This window comes from Penicillium samsonianum (genome assembly GCF_028829775.1).
Source record: "Penicillium samsonianum strain IBT 33392 chromosome Unknown utg000004l_segment0_segment0, whole genome shotgun sequence".
Taxonomy (NCBI): domain Eukaryota; kingdom Fungi; phylum Ascomycota; class Eurotiomycetes; order Eurotiales; family Aspergillaceae; genus Penicillium; species Penicillium samsonianum.
In genome coordinates, this window is record NW_026643262.1 from 346979 (window position 1) to 363038 (window position 16060).

A 16060-nucleotide genomic window follows, 5' to 3' on the forward strand; every position below is an offset into this window, starting at 1 on the left:
GCTCCAAGAGTAAAAACTTATAATTGACACTAAGCAGTGTGACGGGCGTGATGTCGAGGGATATTGGCTTGAGGAATTGGTACCTGGGAAAACACCACATCGAGACAAAGAGTTTCATTATCGGGTTGGTAGGCGCCTTTTACATACTGAGGGTCCTGTAGAGAGGAATAGTAGGAACCAATGCACCATGTAAGAGTTCCAACCAATTATTCATGTCCGAGTCGGAACTTTCATATAACTTACATTGTAGTCCTTCTAACCCTCACTAGGGCAAGTAAAAGCCCATATGGCCAAATCAAACATCCAAGAAATACATCGAAACCGGTCTTCCAAAGATGACTCTCACTCACATAAGTTAGTCTAGAATCTCACCTACTCGGTTTTCCATTACCTGATTTTTCTTGGACTGTAGCCCCTCTCCGCCAACATGCTGAGATTTTAATCCTCTTCGGCTTTAAACCCGAGGTAACTCAAGAACACAAAGACACATTTGTGCTCGAGGTCAAGAAGCTCAAAAACCTGCCATCTGTGAAAGATGGTCGCCTAATTGTGGGTGGCCCCTCATTGACGCCTCGCATTGAACTGAGCAAAGGGTCCAAATTCGCCATGATAAGTTATCATGAGAGCCTAGCGGCATTGGAGTAATACGAGGCGAGCGAACAGTATAACCGGTAGGAGGAGATTAGGCATTTCGCTGGCTGTCCAGGGCTGTCTTTAATCCTCTGGCTAATTATCGACAGTGTCACGACATACATGTTCCCCTTCGATCAAGACCTCTGCCGCTTTGATTTCGAGGTCGACCTCGAGGACGAGTATATGTGTGCTTCTGGTCCCCTGTCATTTCTGGCAGGGAAAGTTCCAGGCAACGAAACTTCCATTAATGAGAAAGGCGAATAAGCTGATGCCGAGTGAAGAATAATATAAGAATACACACATTTCATACTGAGATAGTATCGAGGATGGAGTACGGCTTAATGGACCTATATAGTACAATTATTACTGGATATGGCATATTCGGGCCATAAATAGAAATGATGAAACAAGGCCCAGTGGAATGTGTATTGCATAAAGGCTTCTTGTCATTATTCAAGATAAAGTGTAAGACCTTTGATTTTGAATCTATATAATCAGAGGTATGTGACAGAAATGATGCGAGATACAGGTAAATCTATGGCGTTCTGGATCATGGCGCTCGTCAAAGATTCCCTCTGTTATTCCATGGTGGCCTACATAGTCAGGCCACCCCTGATTTTTTCAAGCAGAGGAATGGGTCAAACAGGTCACATATTGTATGCAGTACCCTCTGTAATAGGTTAGTATATATGTACAACGTATCTTTGGTAGGGTGAGAAAGGCTGGTTAGCTTCCACTTTATATGGGGTTGGGCTGTCCAGTATATGTTGTACAAAGTATATCCACCCATGGACCGTAAAAAGTAGAACAGCAGAACACATACTCCATAGTTACATGTTAGATCGACAGCGCAAACTCCAAACAGTGACACAATACCCACTGCAAGCATCTAATGTAGCTGTAGCACGTATCCCATCCTTCTCTATGAACTACATATGTTGAATTTTAAGAACTATCCACTTGGCGCCTGGGAGCTGAAAACAGTGTTGAATCTGGCATCCATCCACCCTATTGCTTTCTCCTGGTACTGAGACCATCCCAGCATGCCCTCTCTTTAAATTTGACAAGAGAGTTAAGAGGAGAGAAACAAGACTGATATCTCTACAACAACCAATAGCTAATTAATTAGCCAATGATATATATATCCATACCGTCATTCTCGGTTTAACTAATCCCGAGTTTCTAGTCTCCGTCGGTGTTTTTTTTGGTGTTGCTCCCAGCGTGAGTGGCTCTACGAAGCTGGCTTTACAGCTAAAACCGCCCCGTGAAGAAGTCCTTAGTAGGTCATCGACTAGTACGAAGAAAGGCGTTTTCAAAGCTCGTCTATATGTTAAGGGCTTACCCAAGAAAGCAAAATACGCGCATTTTCTGATAAAAATAGGAGACATCTTGTTCCCCTATCAGCTCCCTGGAATATACTCGGCCTGCAAAAAGGTGAGACCGATCTAGTGGTTACGAATGCTGAAGTGGGAAGCCACAACGATATGGAAGCGTTGGTGCCCGAAGAAGAACGAAGTCTAGTGATAGTGGATCGAATGTGGCAGTATTAGATCGATAGCTACCTGGTTTTCGGGCCTTAAGTGGTGCTTCATGCGTAATTTTTCCGTTAAGGAACAAAATAGCACTTCAGTCACAGGTAACGAACCGAATCCCAATTTCTGTGTTAGAGTAGCCATTCTATAGAATACGACTTCACCCGCTTTTTCCCGAATGGCCCGAGCAACTACTTTTTTAGTAGTAGAATAACGTACGGTAAATCGCTACAGTTGTCAATATACGGGTTTAAATGGTCTGTGCTTAGGCCTATATGACTCCGAAAGCTCGTCACCGACGTCTTTGCGAGATATAAGCCCCTTGTTTTATAGCCGGGCGCCTTTTAACATATCCAGACTCCCCCCAAACTAGGAGACGACTTCGCCGCTGGTATATAGCCTATTACTTCGTTGGCATCTACAGATATAGCTTCTCCAGGGTATGAATGTCGATCATTAATGTGAAATAGCAAAATTCTCCCAGGAAGTGTAGTAAGGGAGTACATATTATACACATGTAGTATACATAGTAGAGGTCCATGATGTTTCGCTCTAGATGGGGTCATTCCTTTTCCGCTACCTGAGCTACCTGAGCTACCTGAGCTACCCAACAACCCAATCCTCTTTTTTTCTTCACTTTCGACAACCATTTGACGTTTGAAATTTGAAATTTGGCGTCTGATATTTGACATTCCATATTTGACATTTGAACTTTCATTGCCTTCCGACGTGGGCTGGCAGTTCTCCATCTCTTTTATCTCTCTCCCTCTCCCCGATAAGCCCCAACCAGTTCCCAACTCAAAGCGGAGAACATTACAACCGCGTGATTTCTAAAGATCTACAGCTCTTTGATCATTTGTTACATCTGTGACTATTAGCTCAAGCTACTGACCATCCATTTGACCTTGTGACAACTGTATCGCCCCTCTCCAACGGAGCTCCCGGCGATTACTTATCGGACACCCGCCACCGCTTGAGGTCTGCTCACCTGGTTCTTCCAAAGAGCCAGGGGATTGGGCAGATCTAAAGATATTGTCGAACTGGCTCACAATTCATCACCGCATCACCCTTTTATCACCTCCGACCACCCTGATTCTCCTTTACCCATCAATACAGCTCCCGCCTCGGTAGGGAATCCCGATTCCCAAACGTCAGAGTTCCTGTCCGCCGCATCTCAACCACCCAGTTCATCTACCCCTCGGCCCAACCGTCGCCGCCGCCTTTCGAGTAGCCCGGATAATCTTGGTCCCTCATCGGCGGGGACCGGACACCTTCCACGAATAGCACGTGAGACTGCATCTCCGAATCACCCCAGCCATCGTCTTGGCCGACCGGACGGCCGATCTCCTTCCCCCAAGCGCAGGCGCCTGGTAATCATGCGTCCCGACGGAATATCAACAGAAAATGGCTTCGTAGACACCTCGAACGAACCACAAGCATCGGAATCGAGGAAGACTGGTGTGAATGGGCAAGCGGCAACCAACGGGAGCTCTCAAACAAATGGCTCTAAGAGGCCACCCCAGTCTTCTACTTACTACGGCCACAACCGGGAGGAGGTGACGCGGATTTTGATACAGAGTCTGTATGAGCTGGGTTATAATGGGTCAGCATCACAGTTAAGCTCGGAGAGCGGCTATGAACTGGAAACGTCAGGGGTCGCAACGTTCCGGGGTGCGGTGTTGGGCGGAAGATGGTCAGAGGCCGAGAGAATCTTGATTCAATCGTTTCGAAATGCCGGTTCACAACAGATCGACAGGAAATCCCCACAAGAGGAGACCCTGGTATTATCAGAGGAGGCTGATAGGAACGAGATGCTATTCTACCTCCGACAACAGAAATTCCTCGAGTTGCTAGAAGCGCGTGATCTAGCTGCAGCTCTCAACGTCCTTCGCCAAGAACTGACGCCCTTGAATTTTGATATTGAGCGTCTACATGCCCTATCAAGGTATTGCCCATCTATAGATATTTTTAGAACACGATTTGCTTACCAGTTATTTTGGTTAGTCTTCTTATGTGCTCGACAGAGGTCTTACATGCCCAAACGGGATGGGATGGCTCCGTTAGCTCGTCTCGTGAACGACTACTTGGCGAGTTGTCAAGTGAGCCTGATCTAATGCCTAATGTCTGTGGTGTAACCGGGTTGCTAATTCAGCTGCAGAGTCCATTTCTCCCTCCGTCATGATCCCGCAACATCGCCTGGCCATCTTACTAGATCACGTCAAACAGACTCAAATCAACAACTGCTTTTATCATAATACCGCCGACTCTCCATCACTCTACTCTGACCACATGTGCGACCGAAACGACTTCCCATTAGACGTCATTGTGGACTTGACTCAACACTCAGATGAAGTATGGTATTGCGAGTTTTCTCACGATGGCTCCAAGCTGGTTACTGCTGGGAAGGACCATAATGTGCTCATCTATAACACAACAGACTTTAGTGTCATTCACAGACTTACGGAACACGAGGACGGAGTTGCGTTTGCCAGTTGGAGCCCAGATGACTCCAAACTAATTACTTGCTCGCAAGATAAGAAGGCGCGCGTATGGAGCGTTGAGGTAATGATTTCTACAATCTCATATAAATCCATAATCATATGCTAACTCAGGCTGTGCATGATTTAGAGCGGTCGTTGTCTGCTCACCATCAACCACCACCGTCAACCGGTGACTGCAGCTGCCTGGGCAGCAGATGGTGAATCCTTTGTGACAGCCTCTCTCGATGCTGAATCACAGCTCCGCCACTGGAGCATGCGCGGTCAGTCTTTATACACGTGGAAAGGCGGGTTCCGTGTACAGGACTGTGCCATTAGCGCCGACGGACGACGCCTGGTTGCTGCCGACACAGAAGCGAAGGTTCATGTGTACAACATGCTTACATACGAAGAAGACTACTGTCTCCCACTGCCGAGCAAACCGACCTCGGTTGCTATCAGCAAAGACTCGCGGCATGTGCTTATAAACCTGGCCGAGGGCGAGATCCAACTAGTTGACATGGAAACCACTACTGTTGTCCGTCAGTTCAAGGGACAGAAGCAAGGCGAGTTTGTGATTCGCAGCACGTTCGGAGGTGCAGCCGAGAACTTTGTCGTCAGCGGAAGTGAAGGTGAAATCTCAATATCTCATTTCTGGTATCGTTACTAACTATCTCAACTATTTCCAGACTCGAAAGTCTACATCTGGCACAAGGAAAACGGCAACATCGTTGAGACTCTGGAGGGACATATCTCCGGATGCGTGAACTCAATATCATGGAACCCAGCAGACCCAGGAATGTTCGCATCAGCAGGCGACGACAGTGCAGTACGAATGTAAGAATCACTCTCACCCTCGTCTCACATTGAGCAACACCGCTAACTCAGACTTCTAGCTGGTCGAGAGAGAGCAATCGATCCCGTCCAACAGGACCAGTTCAACGTAATGGGATACACTCAAATGGCTTTACGCGGACTAGCGCATTGAGGACAACATCCGCTTTCTGATATCCATGTACTACACGTCGACCATGACTACCCCGACACCAGTTTTGTTCACGCTCGTTGCCTGTCTTTATTTAGTTTCCCTATGATACCGTATCTGCTTGAGGGAACATCCCCGGAGCTTTGGATTGAAAGACGATAAACCTGCTGTCTTGCAATGTTTTCTTGTTCTTCTTGAATTCTCTTCTGTGTTCTCTCTCTCATCAACTGAACGACATATCCTCATCATGCTGTCTTGCGCATATACATCGTCTGAGTTCCCCTTTCACTCCTTATGCTGTTTACTCTCTGCAGCTAGCATCTATTTCTTTCAATACAGGAAGCTGGCGTTGGTCCGTATCTTCCTTCTGGGTTCTGAGGAGTATATATGTTGTGCCCTTTTTTTGGTCCAGTTCTGAGTTGGGTTTTGCTTTGGGGGCTTTCGTCGTCATCTCTGATTGAACCATGTTTTGTTGTAAGTCTCTTTGATTGAATCTAATCTACTATTTATTTTCCTCGTCCCTATGTAGAGCTTCGATCCGGTAGGAATTAACTGGGGCAGCCATAGAGCAACAGACTTGTTGACGCCCAGTTGAAATATTGCACCCCCAACTTTCGTGTAGGTATCTCTCCCTGTCGTCGCCTTTCCTCACTACTGGGTCAAATTCATGTCGTCAGACTAGAGGAAGACTTGTGGCCAAGAAGCAGGGCCACATTATACGAAAGTAAAACTGATTCCATCATTCATAATTCCTATTGTCAAAAAAGTAAAGTAAAACAAGAAACTCCGAAAACAAAGAAAAAGTCCCTGCTACTTAGGCCGGAGGCCCGAAATTTTGGAAATAAGCAAAATCGTAAACACCTCCTGGGGTGTGCAAATCGGTTGGCATTCTTGAAAACTACCTCAAATTGTTAGCTTTGGCGTCGAATTAATTGAATGAGTGGCAGTAATTCGACTTACTGAAATATGTTATTATCCCTTTCCTCCACGCTAGAGCTGGCCTTGCATTTCCCTCAAACCCATCGTGCCGGATTCCGAGTCATATTCGACAATGCGAGCGCACTCCACTTGCAGAAGATCCCAGAAGGGATGAAGCCAAGTCGCTTTTAGCGTAAGAAAAGATGTTGCAATCACAATACTAGGCAAAGGAGATTATGAAAGCAAGTCCGCAACTGGAATATCATCGTTAGCATTGCAATACAAATATTATAGCTGATTGGCTTACCGTTCATTGGCATCTCATCAATTTGGGTCGAATAGTACAACTCGATGTCGCGAAGGATGCGGACATCATCGCTGGTGACAAAGTTGATGGCCACACCCTTGCGGCCGAATCGTCCAGATCGACCAATACGGTGAATGTAGTTCTCACGATTGGTAGGCAGATCGTAATTGATAACAAGAGAGACTTGCTGGACATCGATACCACGGGCCCAGACATCAGTAGAAATGAGGACACGAGAATTTCCCTGACGGAAGTCTTGCATAATACTATCACGCTCCTTCTGGGGCATCTCGCCGTGCATACTGGAGACAGTGAAGTTGGCCTCACGCATCTTGTCGGCAAGCCAGTCGACCTTTCGGCGGGTGTTGCAGAAAATAACGGCCTGGGTGATAGTCAAGGTGTCGTACAGATCGCAAAGTGTGTCGAACTTCCACTCCTCCTTCTCAACAGCAATGAAGTATTGCTTGATACCCTCCAGTGTCAACTCATCACGCTTGACCAGGACACGGACGGGGTCGGTCATGAACTTTGTGGTCATGTCCAGGACATCGTAGGGGAGAGTAGCAGAGACAACGACGACCTGCGTCGCGGGGGGAGGTAGCGGTAAACGTCGTAAATCTGCTCACGGAAACCGCGGTTAAGGAGCTCATCGGCCTCATCGAGAACGAGCATCTTGATATGACGTGTGCGCAGGTTTCGGCGACGGATCATATCGGCCACACGACCAGGAGTTCCCGAGACAACGTGCTGGCCGTAGTCGAGTTTGCGGATATCTTCGCCAACGTTGGTTCCTCCAATGCAAGCGTGGCACTGAACGTTCATGTAATCACCAAGGGCCATAACGACGGATTGAATTTGGGTTGCGAGTTCACGGGTCGGGGAGAGGACCAGAGCTGTTACAAACCGGATCGTGGTTAGGATTGGATCTGATCGGACTGGATGGGGAAATGTATACCTTGGGTCTCGCGCACAACAGTATCAATGATTTGCAAGGTACTGATCGCGAATGTGGCGGTTTTACCAGTACCGGACTGGGCCTGGGCAATAGTGTCGCGACCTTTGCAGATTTGAACAATCGCACGGGATTGCACAGCCGAAGGCGATTCGTATCCGTAAGCGTAGACTCCGCGAAGAAGGCTTTCCTTCAAGTGCATGTCCTCGAAGGTCGGCGCAACCGTCACCTCCTTGGAGGTGTTGAACTCCATGCGCTCTAGTTGCTGTTAGCATACTGAATATTGCGCAAGGTTGGAACCACATACCCTCGGCGCGTCTGTCGATTCCTTCCGCCATGATGTAAATGTCAGTATTTCAAAGGCAGATAATAAATGATATCGGGATTCACAAAGAATGAAACCTTAAGAAGTAAGTGAGGTCAACCGGCCTAACTTTTCGCGGTGGAAAGGTTCGGGTCACATGACCTTCCCGCAAGTTGGAGCTGCCAATTGCCAACGTCTTTTGCGATCGCCACGAAACTTTGTCATCGCTCTTTGCGCGCCGATAAAAACAGTTTCTTACGCAGCAGTCATATTGAAAATATGTTGCTCGAAGATCAAAGGTTCATCCACGAGGATCTAGAGCGGTTAGAACAGGCTATCGCTGATCGCGTGGCGGACGAGCCCCGAAATGTGAGTATACCGCCGAACAATGTCAGTCACGTTTTCTAATATATCATTAATCAGGCTCGAGGCCGCTTGGCACGCGACCATGAAGTCTCCCAGTTCCTAGACAGAATTGAGAGCCAGTCCCAGCGACTATTGGAGATCTATCAGGATGCTGATGGACTGCGGGAGAAGGAAGTGCAGTCCATTTCAACAGGCGACCAATTCGAGGAATTCTACAAGCAGCTGGGGGAAATCAAAGAGCACCACAAGCGCTACCCGAACGAACTAATCGAGAACCTCGAGCAAGCATACATACGCCGTCAGACCGGCGAAGGAGAAGCTCCCCGCACCGCAATCGATAATATGTTCACTGGCGAAGAAGGCTTTGGACAGTATCTGGATCTCACAACTATTCACGAAGATTACCTGAACCTTCCCGGGGTTAAGCGCTTGTCATACGTCCAATTTCTCGACATCTTCGACTCCTTTACATCCCCAGCCATGCCCATTAAGCGGAAAGACAAGATCTCCGATCGTTACTTCAGCTATGTTGGTGAGCTTGCTAGCTATCTCGAAAGTTTTATTAAGAGAGTTCAACCGCTGCAACCCTTGAACGAACTTTTCGCCAGCTTTGACCAGGAATTCGAAAAGCAATGGGCTGCGAAGGAGGTCCCGGGCTGGACAGAAGAAAAGTCCGAGAATGGTACATCTGGCCCCGCGACCGAAGGGACCGGCGAGGGCATTTGGTGCGCAGATTGTGAGAAGGAATTCAAGAACGAGAACGTGTACCGGAGCCACTTGACCGGCAAGAAACACATTCGAGCGGCAGAAGCCCGCAAAGCAGCAGGCACATCCGACGAGAAGCCATCATCATCTCAAGTCACGTCTTCAGCCCACAGCCTCAAGGAGCGCGAAGTTGCACGACGCGAACACCAAATCCGATCCTTGACGAATGTCCTGCGCGAGGAGCGACAAGCGACAAGAATCAATGTTGAGCGCCGACAAGGTATGACCGAACGTGAACGCCAAATGGAATGGGAAGCTGTGCAGGCTGGGCTCGATCACACGGGCCCCGAGCCTCGTGCCGGCGAAGAATCGGAGGAAGAGGACGAGGAGATTGTTTACAACCCATTGAAATTGCCACTGGCATGGGATGGAAAACCTATTCCATTCTGGCTCTATAAGCTCCATGGACTCGGTGTCGAATACCAGTGTGAGATTTGCGGAAACTATACCTACATGGGTCGACGAGCATTTGACAAACATTTCTCTGAAAACCTCCACGTCCACGGATTGAAGTGCCTCGGCATCACCTCCAACACCAATCTCTTCCGTGAGATCACCAGTATCAATGAGGCCATGTCTCTTTGGGAGCAGCTTGAGAAGGATCGGAAGAAGGACCGAGATTCACGGGATAATGTCGTTCAAATGGAGGATGCAGAGGGTAACGTTATGCCCGAAAGGATCTACTTGGATTTGCAAAAGCAGGGTATTCTCTAAAGGAGAGGGCTTTATGTTTTCTCTTTTTTTTTCCCACCTGGCGTCCTTGATTTCATACAAATGGCTAGGTGTTCGGCGAATACATAGTCTTCAAACCCACTTCGAGGTTTGAACCGGCTCATGGGCTCCTGTTATTTCGATTCTACCACAAACTTACTGTTACGAATAAAACACCCAATTGTCCGATTACAACTAGAGCTCATAGTACGGCAGTCTCCAGCCGCCATGCCTGTCTTGGTCAACTGAAATGGAAACAAACCCAAAACAAGCAGCTTCATTCCTACCTAGTCTACAATATGCAGGTCCTGGATCAGGCCAGCCGTGGTCCGTGGGGGGCGTTGGAGGTTAGCTGTCTAGAGATTGAAACCAGGCCTGGTGACTATAGGCGCGGCGTTGACAGTCCTAGCTGTTGCCATCGGTCCATTCTCTCAACAGATTATTGCTTTCCCATCGCACCGCATTCGAGCTCCTGATAGGATAGCCTTTACTACCCCCATTGACGACGTTTATTTATCCCAATGAATGGAGCAGGATCCAGAAAACCGAATCACAACTTCGCTTGCCTATCAAATACCTGACCCACGGCTGCAGCTTGCGATATTAAATGGCCTGTCCGACAGGCCTAACCACGAAGAGCTAACATGCTCCACAGATGACTTCGACCTCGATGACTTTACTCCGTACTACGCTTGGCCTTGGCAGTGAATGCCAAGATGTCACGGAAAGGACAGTACAGACTTGCTCACTGTACCGTTTGCATTTTGGAACTGTAAACCAGATCGAGCCCTTGGCAGAAGTTAACTGCAACTATACCGCACCGGATGGATATAATTTTACGCCTGGGTTCCTATCTGACACACTGTTTGTCCATCCTAACTTCCTCCGAATCTGGAAAGTGGGGCTTGTATCGCCTACAAAATGTTCTTTGAACCGCAATTGGGTCGTTCGTATAATATCATTGATTCACCCCGGACATCCGTGGTAAACAGTCACTGTATTCGGAAGAAAGGGGTTCGTTATCATGGGTTGATGTAATTTTTTAAAAAATGGCATGGACAGGTCAGCACTAGTCTTGGTCAGGCAAAGCATAGATATCTATGTAGCATCCGGGATATGGATATGATCCCCTCGTTTTTCACTTCTCTTCCGCTCATCTTTCCAGTGTTTACCATCTCGAGTTGTTAATTCTGTTGCGTCTTCGTTGCGCCTCGAGACAATGTCACTGCCTGTTGTCTCGGTTGCGGGGAACGGTTTCTTGAGTAGTGGCCATCGATTTCGGATTAAAGGTAAGATCATTCGAACTGTGCTATTGATACAAAGCCAACATGTCTGAGACAGGTGTCGCTTATGTCGAAAAGGGCTCTGGTTCGACTCCGATCGACGTGTTGGCCGATTCAAGAGCCAGCCAGTGCGCAATCGATGGACCCTTAATAAAGGCACTGGGGGCGAACACTATCAATGTGTACTATACAGATGCAACTCAGAGCCACGATAAATGCATGCAGATTTTCCAGGATAATGGAATATACATTATTGCGAACATGGCAAATCAATGGGATCGGACCCTTTTGAATATGACAGGATTGGATGTCAGTTCGAATATAGTACGTATCTCCGGTTTCCCATGTGTTCTGAATGGATACTAACATCTCCAACCTCAAGGCCAACTCCACATGGCAAATGGACGTGTTCAAAGACTACGCGGCTGTTCTTGACTCAATGGCTGGGTACAGCAATCTCCTGGGGCTTCTTATTGGAGATGAAATTGTCACCGGCCAATATATTGAGAATAAAGGTATGAAAAACCCACCGCTCACTGTTATTACACAATCTGAATGCATAAAATAGGCTCTACAGTCGACCTAGCCCCGTATCTAAAAGCTGCAGCTCGAGATATGAAAGCTTATACTGCTTCCAGGCAGTATCGTCCCATACCGATTGGATACGCTACAAGTGCAGAGTACACCTACATGCAAGCGTTAGGAGAATACCTTGTGTGCGGAGGTAACAGTGACGAGACTATCGACTTCTATTCAGTCAATGGATACCAGTGGTGTGGCAATTCGTCCGTGAGCGCGTCTGGCTACGACGAATTGACGTCGAAGCTTGAAGGCCTAGCGGTTCCCATATTCTTCTCTGAAGATGGTTGCAACAAGCCTGATCCGCGGCTCTTTGGGGACCAGTCCGCGATTTTTGAGTCTAATCTGTCAAGTATTTGGAGCGGTGCAATCGTCTACGAGTGGAGACAAGAGTAAGTTGCGTCCCTGATTCTCGTTTGATAAACATTAACATCAAGTAGGTCGAGGAACTACGGGCTTGTCTCATACACTACTTCTGGTGCTAGTACGCCAACAACGCTGGCCGACTACAATGCTTTGAAAAGCCAGTGGTCTGCTATGACTGCGAATACCCAACTTCCATCTACTTTTTCCACTCCTTCCTGCCCCACATCGATCAATTCATCCTGGCCTATCAACCCCAGCGCCGCATTACCAACGATTGCGGGTCTTGACTTTGCGAACATCAAAGCGGCGTATGCTACGGGTGAGAGTACTAGTACAAGCGCTAGGCCCAGTAGTAGCATGAGATCCAAGCAATCAACTGGTACTATGGCCGGAATCAGTGTTGGTATTGTGTTAGGTGTGGTGCTCGTTGTCATTGGTATTTTCCTATACTTTTGCTTGCGTCGACGGAAAAGAAATCGACAAAAGAAAACCTCATCTTCGACGGCAGAGACGTCAGAGACACTCGCTACAGGAAGTGCTAGTCATATTGCTCCATCGATTGAATTAGCCCATACTGATTCACCGAATGAACTACCAGGTTCAGATCCCAGGGCTCAAGAGATTGACTCTGTTGTAGCTCACAAGGCTGGCAGGGGAGAGGTGTGATGGGTCCGATGGAAGATGGATCGACAAGCTCTAACATAATTTAGTATCAAATTAATTACAATGTATAGGTTGGTCTCCAGCGCCTTTCTACTTCTAGATTCAACGTAACAGTTATGTGGCCCATAATTCTATATAGAATTAATCTGCATAGGGTCTCGTATTAAAATCCGCCGGTCGTCCGTCGGATTTAGGGTTGAACTTTACCCTTCCGGACTAGCTACGGGCCTAAAGGTTAGCTAATGTAGGTGGTCATCTCCAGGGCTGTCTCTATTTGTACTGTTTGAAGGCCCGCCGGAATTTTTACGGAACACTTATACGGAGTACAAAATTAAAATATCCTATGTGATGGGCTACTCAGGGTTTGGTGGGCTTAGCACAATCACGCGCGAAAGGAACACGCTAAAAATACTCCATCCGTGTTTGTGCATATACGAGGTCGCCAAGGACAGCCTCAAAGTCTAAGCGAGTACTATGTCCCGTCGCGGATCTACATGCCACGAGTATAATAAAATGAATCGTCCGGATACCCTGCATTACACTACTCTCTTAGCTCTATCAAAGAACACCCGCAATGGACCCCCTGTCTATCGCCGCTTCTTTAGCTGGTCTCATCACCATATCAACCCAGATCGTCGGTATCATCCAGACCATAAACTCGAAGAACAATAAAGAGCTAGACTCGCTCTCGAGAGAGGTCCACGCTGTGAGGGGAATTCTATCGCAAATCCAACAAATTGTACAATTCCAGTCCGCCAAAGCCGCAAAGAACTCAGAATGGCTTAATGCACTCAACACTACTTTGGATGACTGTGGTGATACGTATCTACAGCTGGAAAAGTCCTTGAAAGGACTGGTTTCAAGCTCAAGACTCGAGGCACTCAAGAAGAAAGTCAAGTGGACGCTCAAAGAGAAGGACATCCAAGACTCATTGAGAAAGGTCGAGAGCTACAAGCTTTCGCTAGATTTGTTATTGTCTGTTCAGACGAGGTATGTGATCACAATTCTCAATATGGGACTTACTAATAAAACTCAAAAGTACCACAACGAGCAACATTGAAGATGTGGTGGTTCAACTTCAAAAGAAGTTACTACTCACATCCCCCGCTGCTCCCACGACTCGGACACCTTTGTCATGGAGAAAGAAGCTAGCGGGTTTCGAGGCAGACCCTTCAACCTCGCAAACAAGCGATTTCGAAGATACACAGTCAGATGCAGAGAGCTCCACGGCCGATGTTTCATACGTCATCCCGGGGCCAAATACCACTGACTGGACTGATCCCGGCATTTTCGGAATAAACCAGGACGAAGGCAAAGATGCCCCTGATCTCAACAGCCCAGGGCTTGTTTGTATATGTGAAATGTGAGACACTTACTACGTTTCTATCCATTCATGTCTAATCCCTGTTTAGATCTGTCGGACAGAAGAAGATCAGCCTCTTCTGTAGCTGGGAGAGACATCCAGCGAACGAGATGCTTACGCCTATTCGAGCACATATTTTATTCAAAGGGCCCACACCTGGAGATTTGTATTTCATGCAGCTGGAAGAATGTGAGTTGCAAGTCTTTGCCCGCCTATTATGTTTACTGCTGACATTATGCAGCTTTTATGATACAACCGGTCGAGCGCTTTTTTGTCCCAGTAGGGAAATGCAGTCTTATCATTGCTCAATGCAACGTTAAGGGTGGCGTGTGTCCCCTGAGCGAGCTTGACAAACGTGATGATAATGAGCAGTTCAATCTCGCCCTTGAAGAATTTGCATTGAAATCCAACCCAGGGTCTCAACAGGTGCTCGTAAATTTTGACAGTCTCCAAGGTAGGAGGAGTGTTCAAGCTGGAAGATCTGGAAGAACAACTCACAGCTCACATTAATTAGATCGTGAGAAATTCTTAAACCATCTCTATGGTATCCGATATCTTCAACGCATGGATCTTCCATTTGCCCTTTCCAACCAGTTCTATCATCATTCGCCCTATCAAAAAAGGTATACCTGAACACTCAGTGGTATATAAGTTTTGCTAACTGGGATAGGATTCAAAACGTGCAAATAGGGTACGCGAATGGGACTGAAAAGTCATACATCTATCCCTATCTATATCTCGATTATCCTGTAGAGGGTGAATCTCTCATGCTTGTGTGTGGAACCAAACCCAATAACAACAAGGCGGTGGTATTCAAGGAAAACAGTAAGCGAATTCCAAAGATCAAGTGTGAGATGATCCAATCTCACAGTTACAGTCCTTGAACTCGATATCGAGATAGTAGGGTCTGAAGCCCTTGTCTTCACGAATCAGGATGGGAAAGCCATACATACCATATCAGCAACTCTCGGCTCTCTAGACGGTGAGATAATCATATGTCACTGCATATTGCTTTACTAACTACGTGATAGAGCTTGTTCATTTGTATCACCGCCTACAAGATGCCACTAGAGAATGGAAATCAATCGGAGCGAAAGGGGTGGACAATTTCGAGACTAAAGCCGAATGGTAGGTTGGACTCCATGGCTACAACTTTCTCCGGCGAATATTAATCATCTTCAATGATCCAGGCTGGTTGAGAATCTCGAGTTCCTCAAGGATTCTCTAGCTAAAACATGTTCCTTTAACAATGTTCTCGTTGCCGTTCAAGTGGATCGTTTCTCAAAACGAATGAAGATGGAAATCTCAAGAAAAGATTCACAGGAGAGATTGGCTTCCTGTCACGGTACATTCATTACATCCTTACTGATTGTTTCGTTTATGGATTAATGCTGACCTTTCATCTATCCAGTCATGACTTCATCTATCCTGTTCTACAAAGAGCACTTCCGAACAGACTCACCAGACTTCTTCATTGATCCCGTCATGCAAACTGGTTTCTGGGACTTGACACATGGCACTGCTACGCCTGACAATTTTCAAGTAGGACAGGTCAAGATTCATGGCGCCAAGGCAGCGGAGGTATGTGACGAGCTGGAAGAAATTGTGGAAAATTGCAAAACAGATACCGAAGATGCACAGAAGAACTTCTTAAAAACGATCGTTTAAGTATGAGATTTGGTTGAGGATGGATGCCCATGCCCATATGTGATAGAGCATGATTACGTGACCCCATTTCCGAGGTCGTGTCTCAATACATTCATTCCCGAGCTCATATAGGTCTCTCTCCTGGCCTCCCCGGGAGTCTCCAAGGGAAAACCAGGAGAGTCAATAATTAGTGAACGCGTTAGAGTTTA

The 16060-nt window shown here is 47.1% G+C and overlaps 7 protein-coding genes across 7 annotated transcripts; 5 read left to right on the forward strand and 2 right to left on the reverse strand.

Annotated features, from left to right (window-relative positions):
• Positions 1 to 335: 335 nt before the first annotated feature.
• On the forward strand, positions 336 to 645 carry N7471_007034 (stress responsive a b barrel domain protein; the record flags this gene model as incomplete). Its single annotated transcript, XM_057279753.1, has 2 exons — positions 336 to 354; positions 413 to 645. The coding sequence occupies 2 exons, from the start codon at positions 336 to 338 to the stop codon at positions 643 to 645; spliced, it is 252 nt and encodes an 83-aa protein (XP_057134013.1).
• Positions 646 to 3541: 2896 nt separating this feature from the next.
• N7471_007035 (WD40 repeat domain-containing protein) lies at positions 3542 to 5650 on the forward strand (the record flags this gene model as incomplete). Its single annotated transcript, XM_057279754.1, has 6 exons — positions 3542 to 4110; positions 4170 to 4264; positions 4324 to 4727; positions 4794 to 5274; positions 5332 to 5479; positions 5539 to 5650. 6 exons carry the CDS (start codon positions 3542 to 3544, stop codon positions 5648 to 5650), a joined length of 1809 nt encoding a protein of 602 aa, XP_057134014.1.
• Positions 5651 to 6779: 1129 nt separating this feature from the next.
• On the reverse strand, positions 6780 to 7375 carry N7471_007036 (uncharacterized protein; the record flags this gene model as incomplete). Its single annotated transcript, XM_057279755.1, has 2 exons — positions 6780 to 6799; positions 6853 to 7375. 2 exons carry the CDS (start codon positions 7373 to 7375, stop codon positions 6780 to 6782), a joined length of 543 nt encoding a protein of 180 aa, XP_057134015.1.
• Positions 7376 to 7386: 11 nt separating this feature from the next.
• N7471_007037 (uncharacterized protein) lies at positions 7387 to 8142 on the reverse strand (the record flags this gene model as incomplete). The annotated part of the gene is made up of 3 exons (XM_057279756.1): positions 7387 to 7745; positions 7808 to 8062; positions 8112 to 8142. 3 exons carry the CDS (start codon positions 8140 to 8142, stop codon positions 7387 to 7389), a joined length of 645 nt encoding a protein of 214 aa, XP_057134016.1.
• Positions 8143 to 8387: 245 nt separating this feature from the next.
• Positions 8388 to 9953, forward strand: N7471_007038 (SF3a splicing factor complex subunit PRP9; the record flags this gene model as incomplete). The annotated part of the gene is made up of 2 exons (XM_057279757.1): positions 8388 to 8477; positions 8532 to 9953. 2 exons carry the CDS (start codon positions 8388 to 8390, stop codon positions 9951 to 9953), a joined length of 1512 nt encoding a protein of 503 aa, XP_057134017.1.
• A 1216-nt stretch (positions 9954 to 11169) lies between these two features.
• N7471_007039 (Glycoside hydrolase superfamily) lies at positions 11170 to 12844 on the forward strand (the record flags this gene model as incomplete). The annotated part of the gene is made up of 5 exons (XM_057279758.1): positions 11170 to 11239; positions 11292 to 11557; positions 11616 to 11748; positions 11802 to 12204; positions 12253 to 12844. The coding sequence occupies 5 exons, from the start codon at positions 11170 to 11172 to the stop codon at positions 12842 to 12844; spliced, it is 1464 nt and encodes a 487-aa protein (XP_057134018.1).
• Positions 12845 to 13415: 571 nt separating this feature from the next.
• N7471_007040 (uncharacterized protein) lies at positions 13416 to 15872 on the forward strand (the record flags this gene model as incomplete). Its single annotated transcript, XM_057279759.1, has 10 exons — positions 13416 to 13831; positions 13881 to 14204; positions 14254 to 14393; positions 14446 to 14658; positions 14719 to 14827; positions 14875 to 15029; positions 15082 to 15186; positions 15236 to 15332; positions 15395 to 15549; positions 15616 to 15872. 10 exons carry the CDS (start codon positions 13416 to 13418, stop codon positions 15870 to 15872), a joined length of 1971 nt encoding a protein of 656 aa, XP_057134019.1.
• Positions 15873 to 16060: the final 188 nt, after the last annotated feature.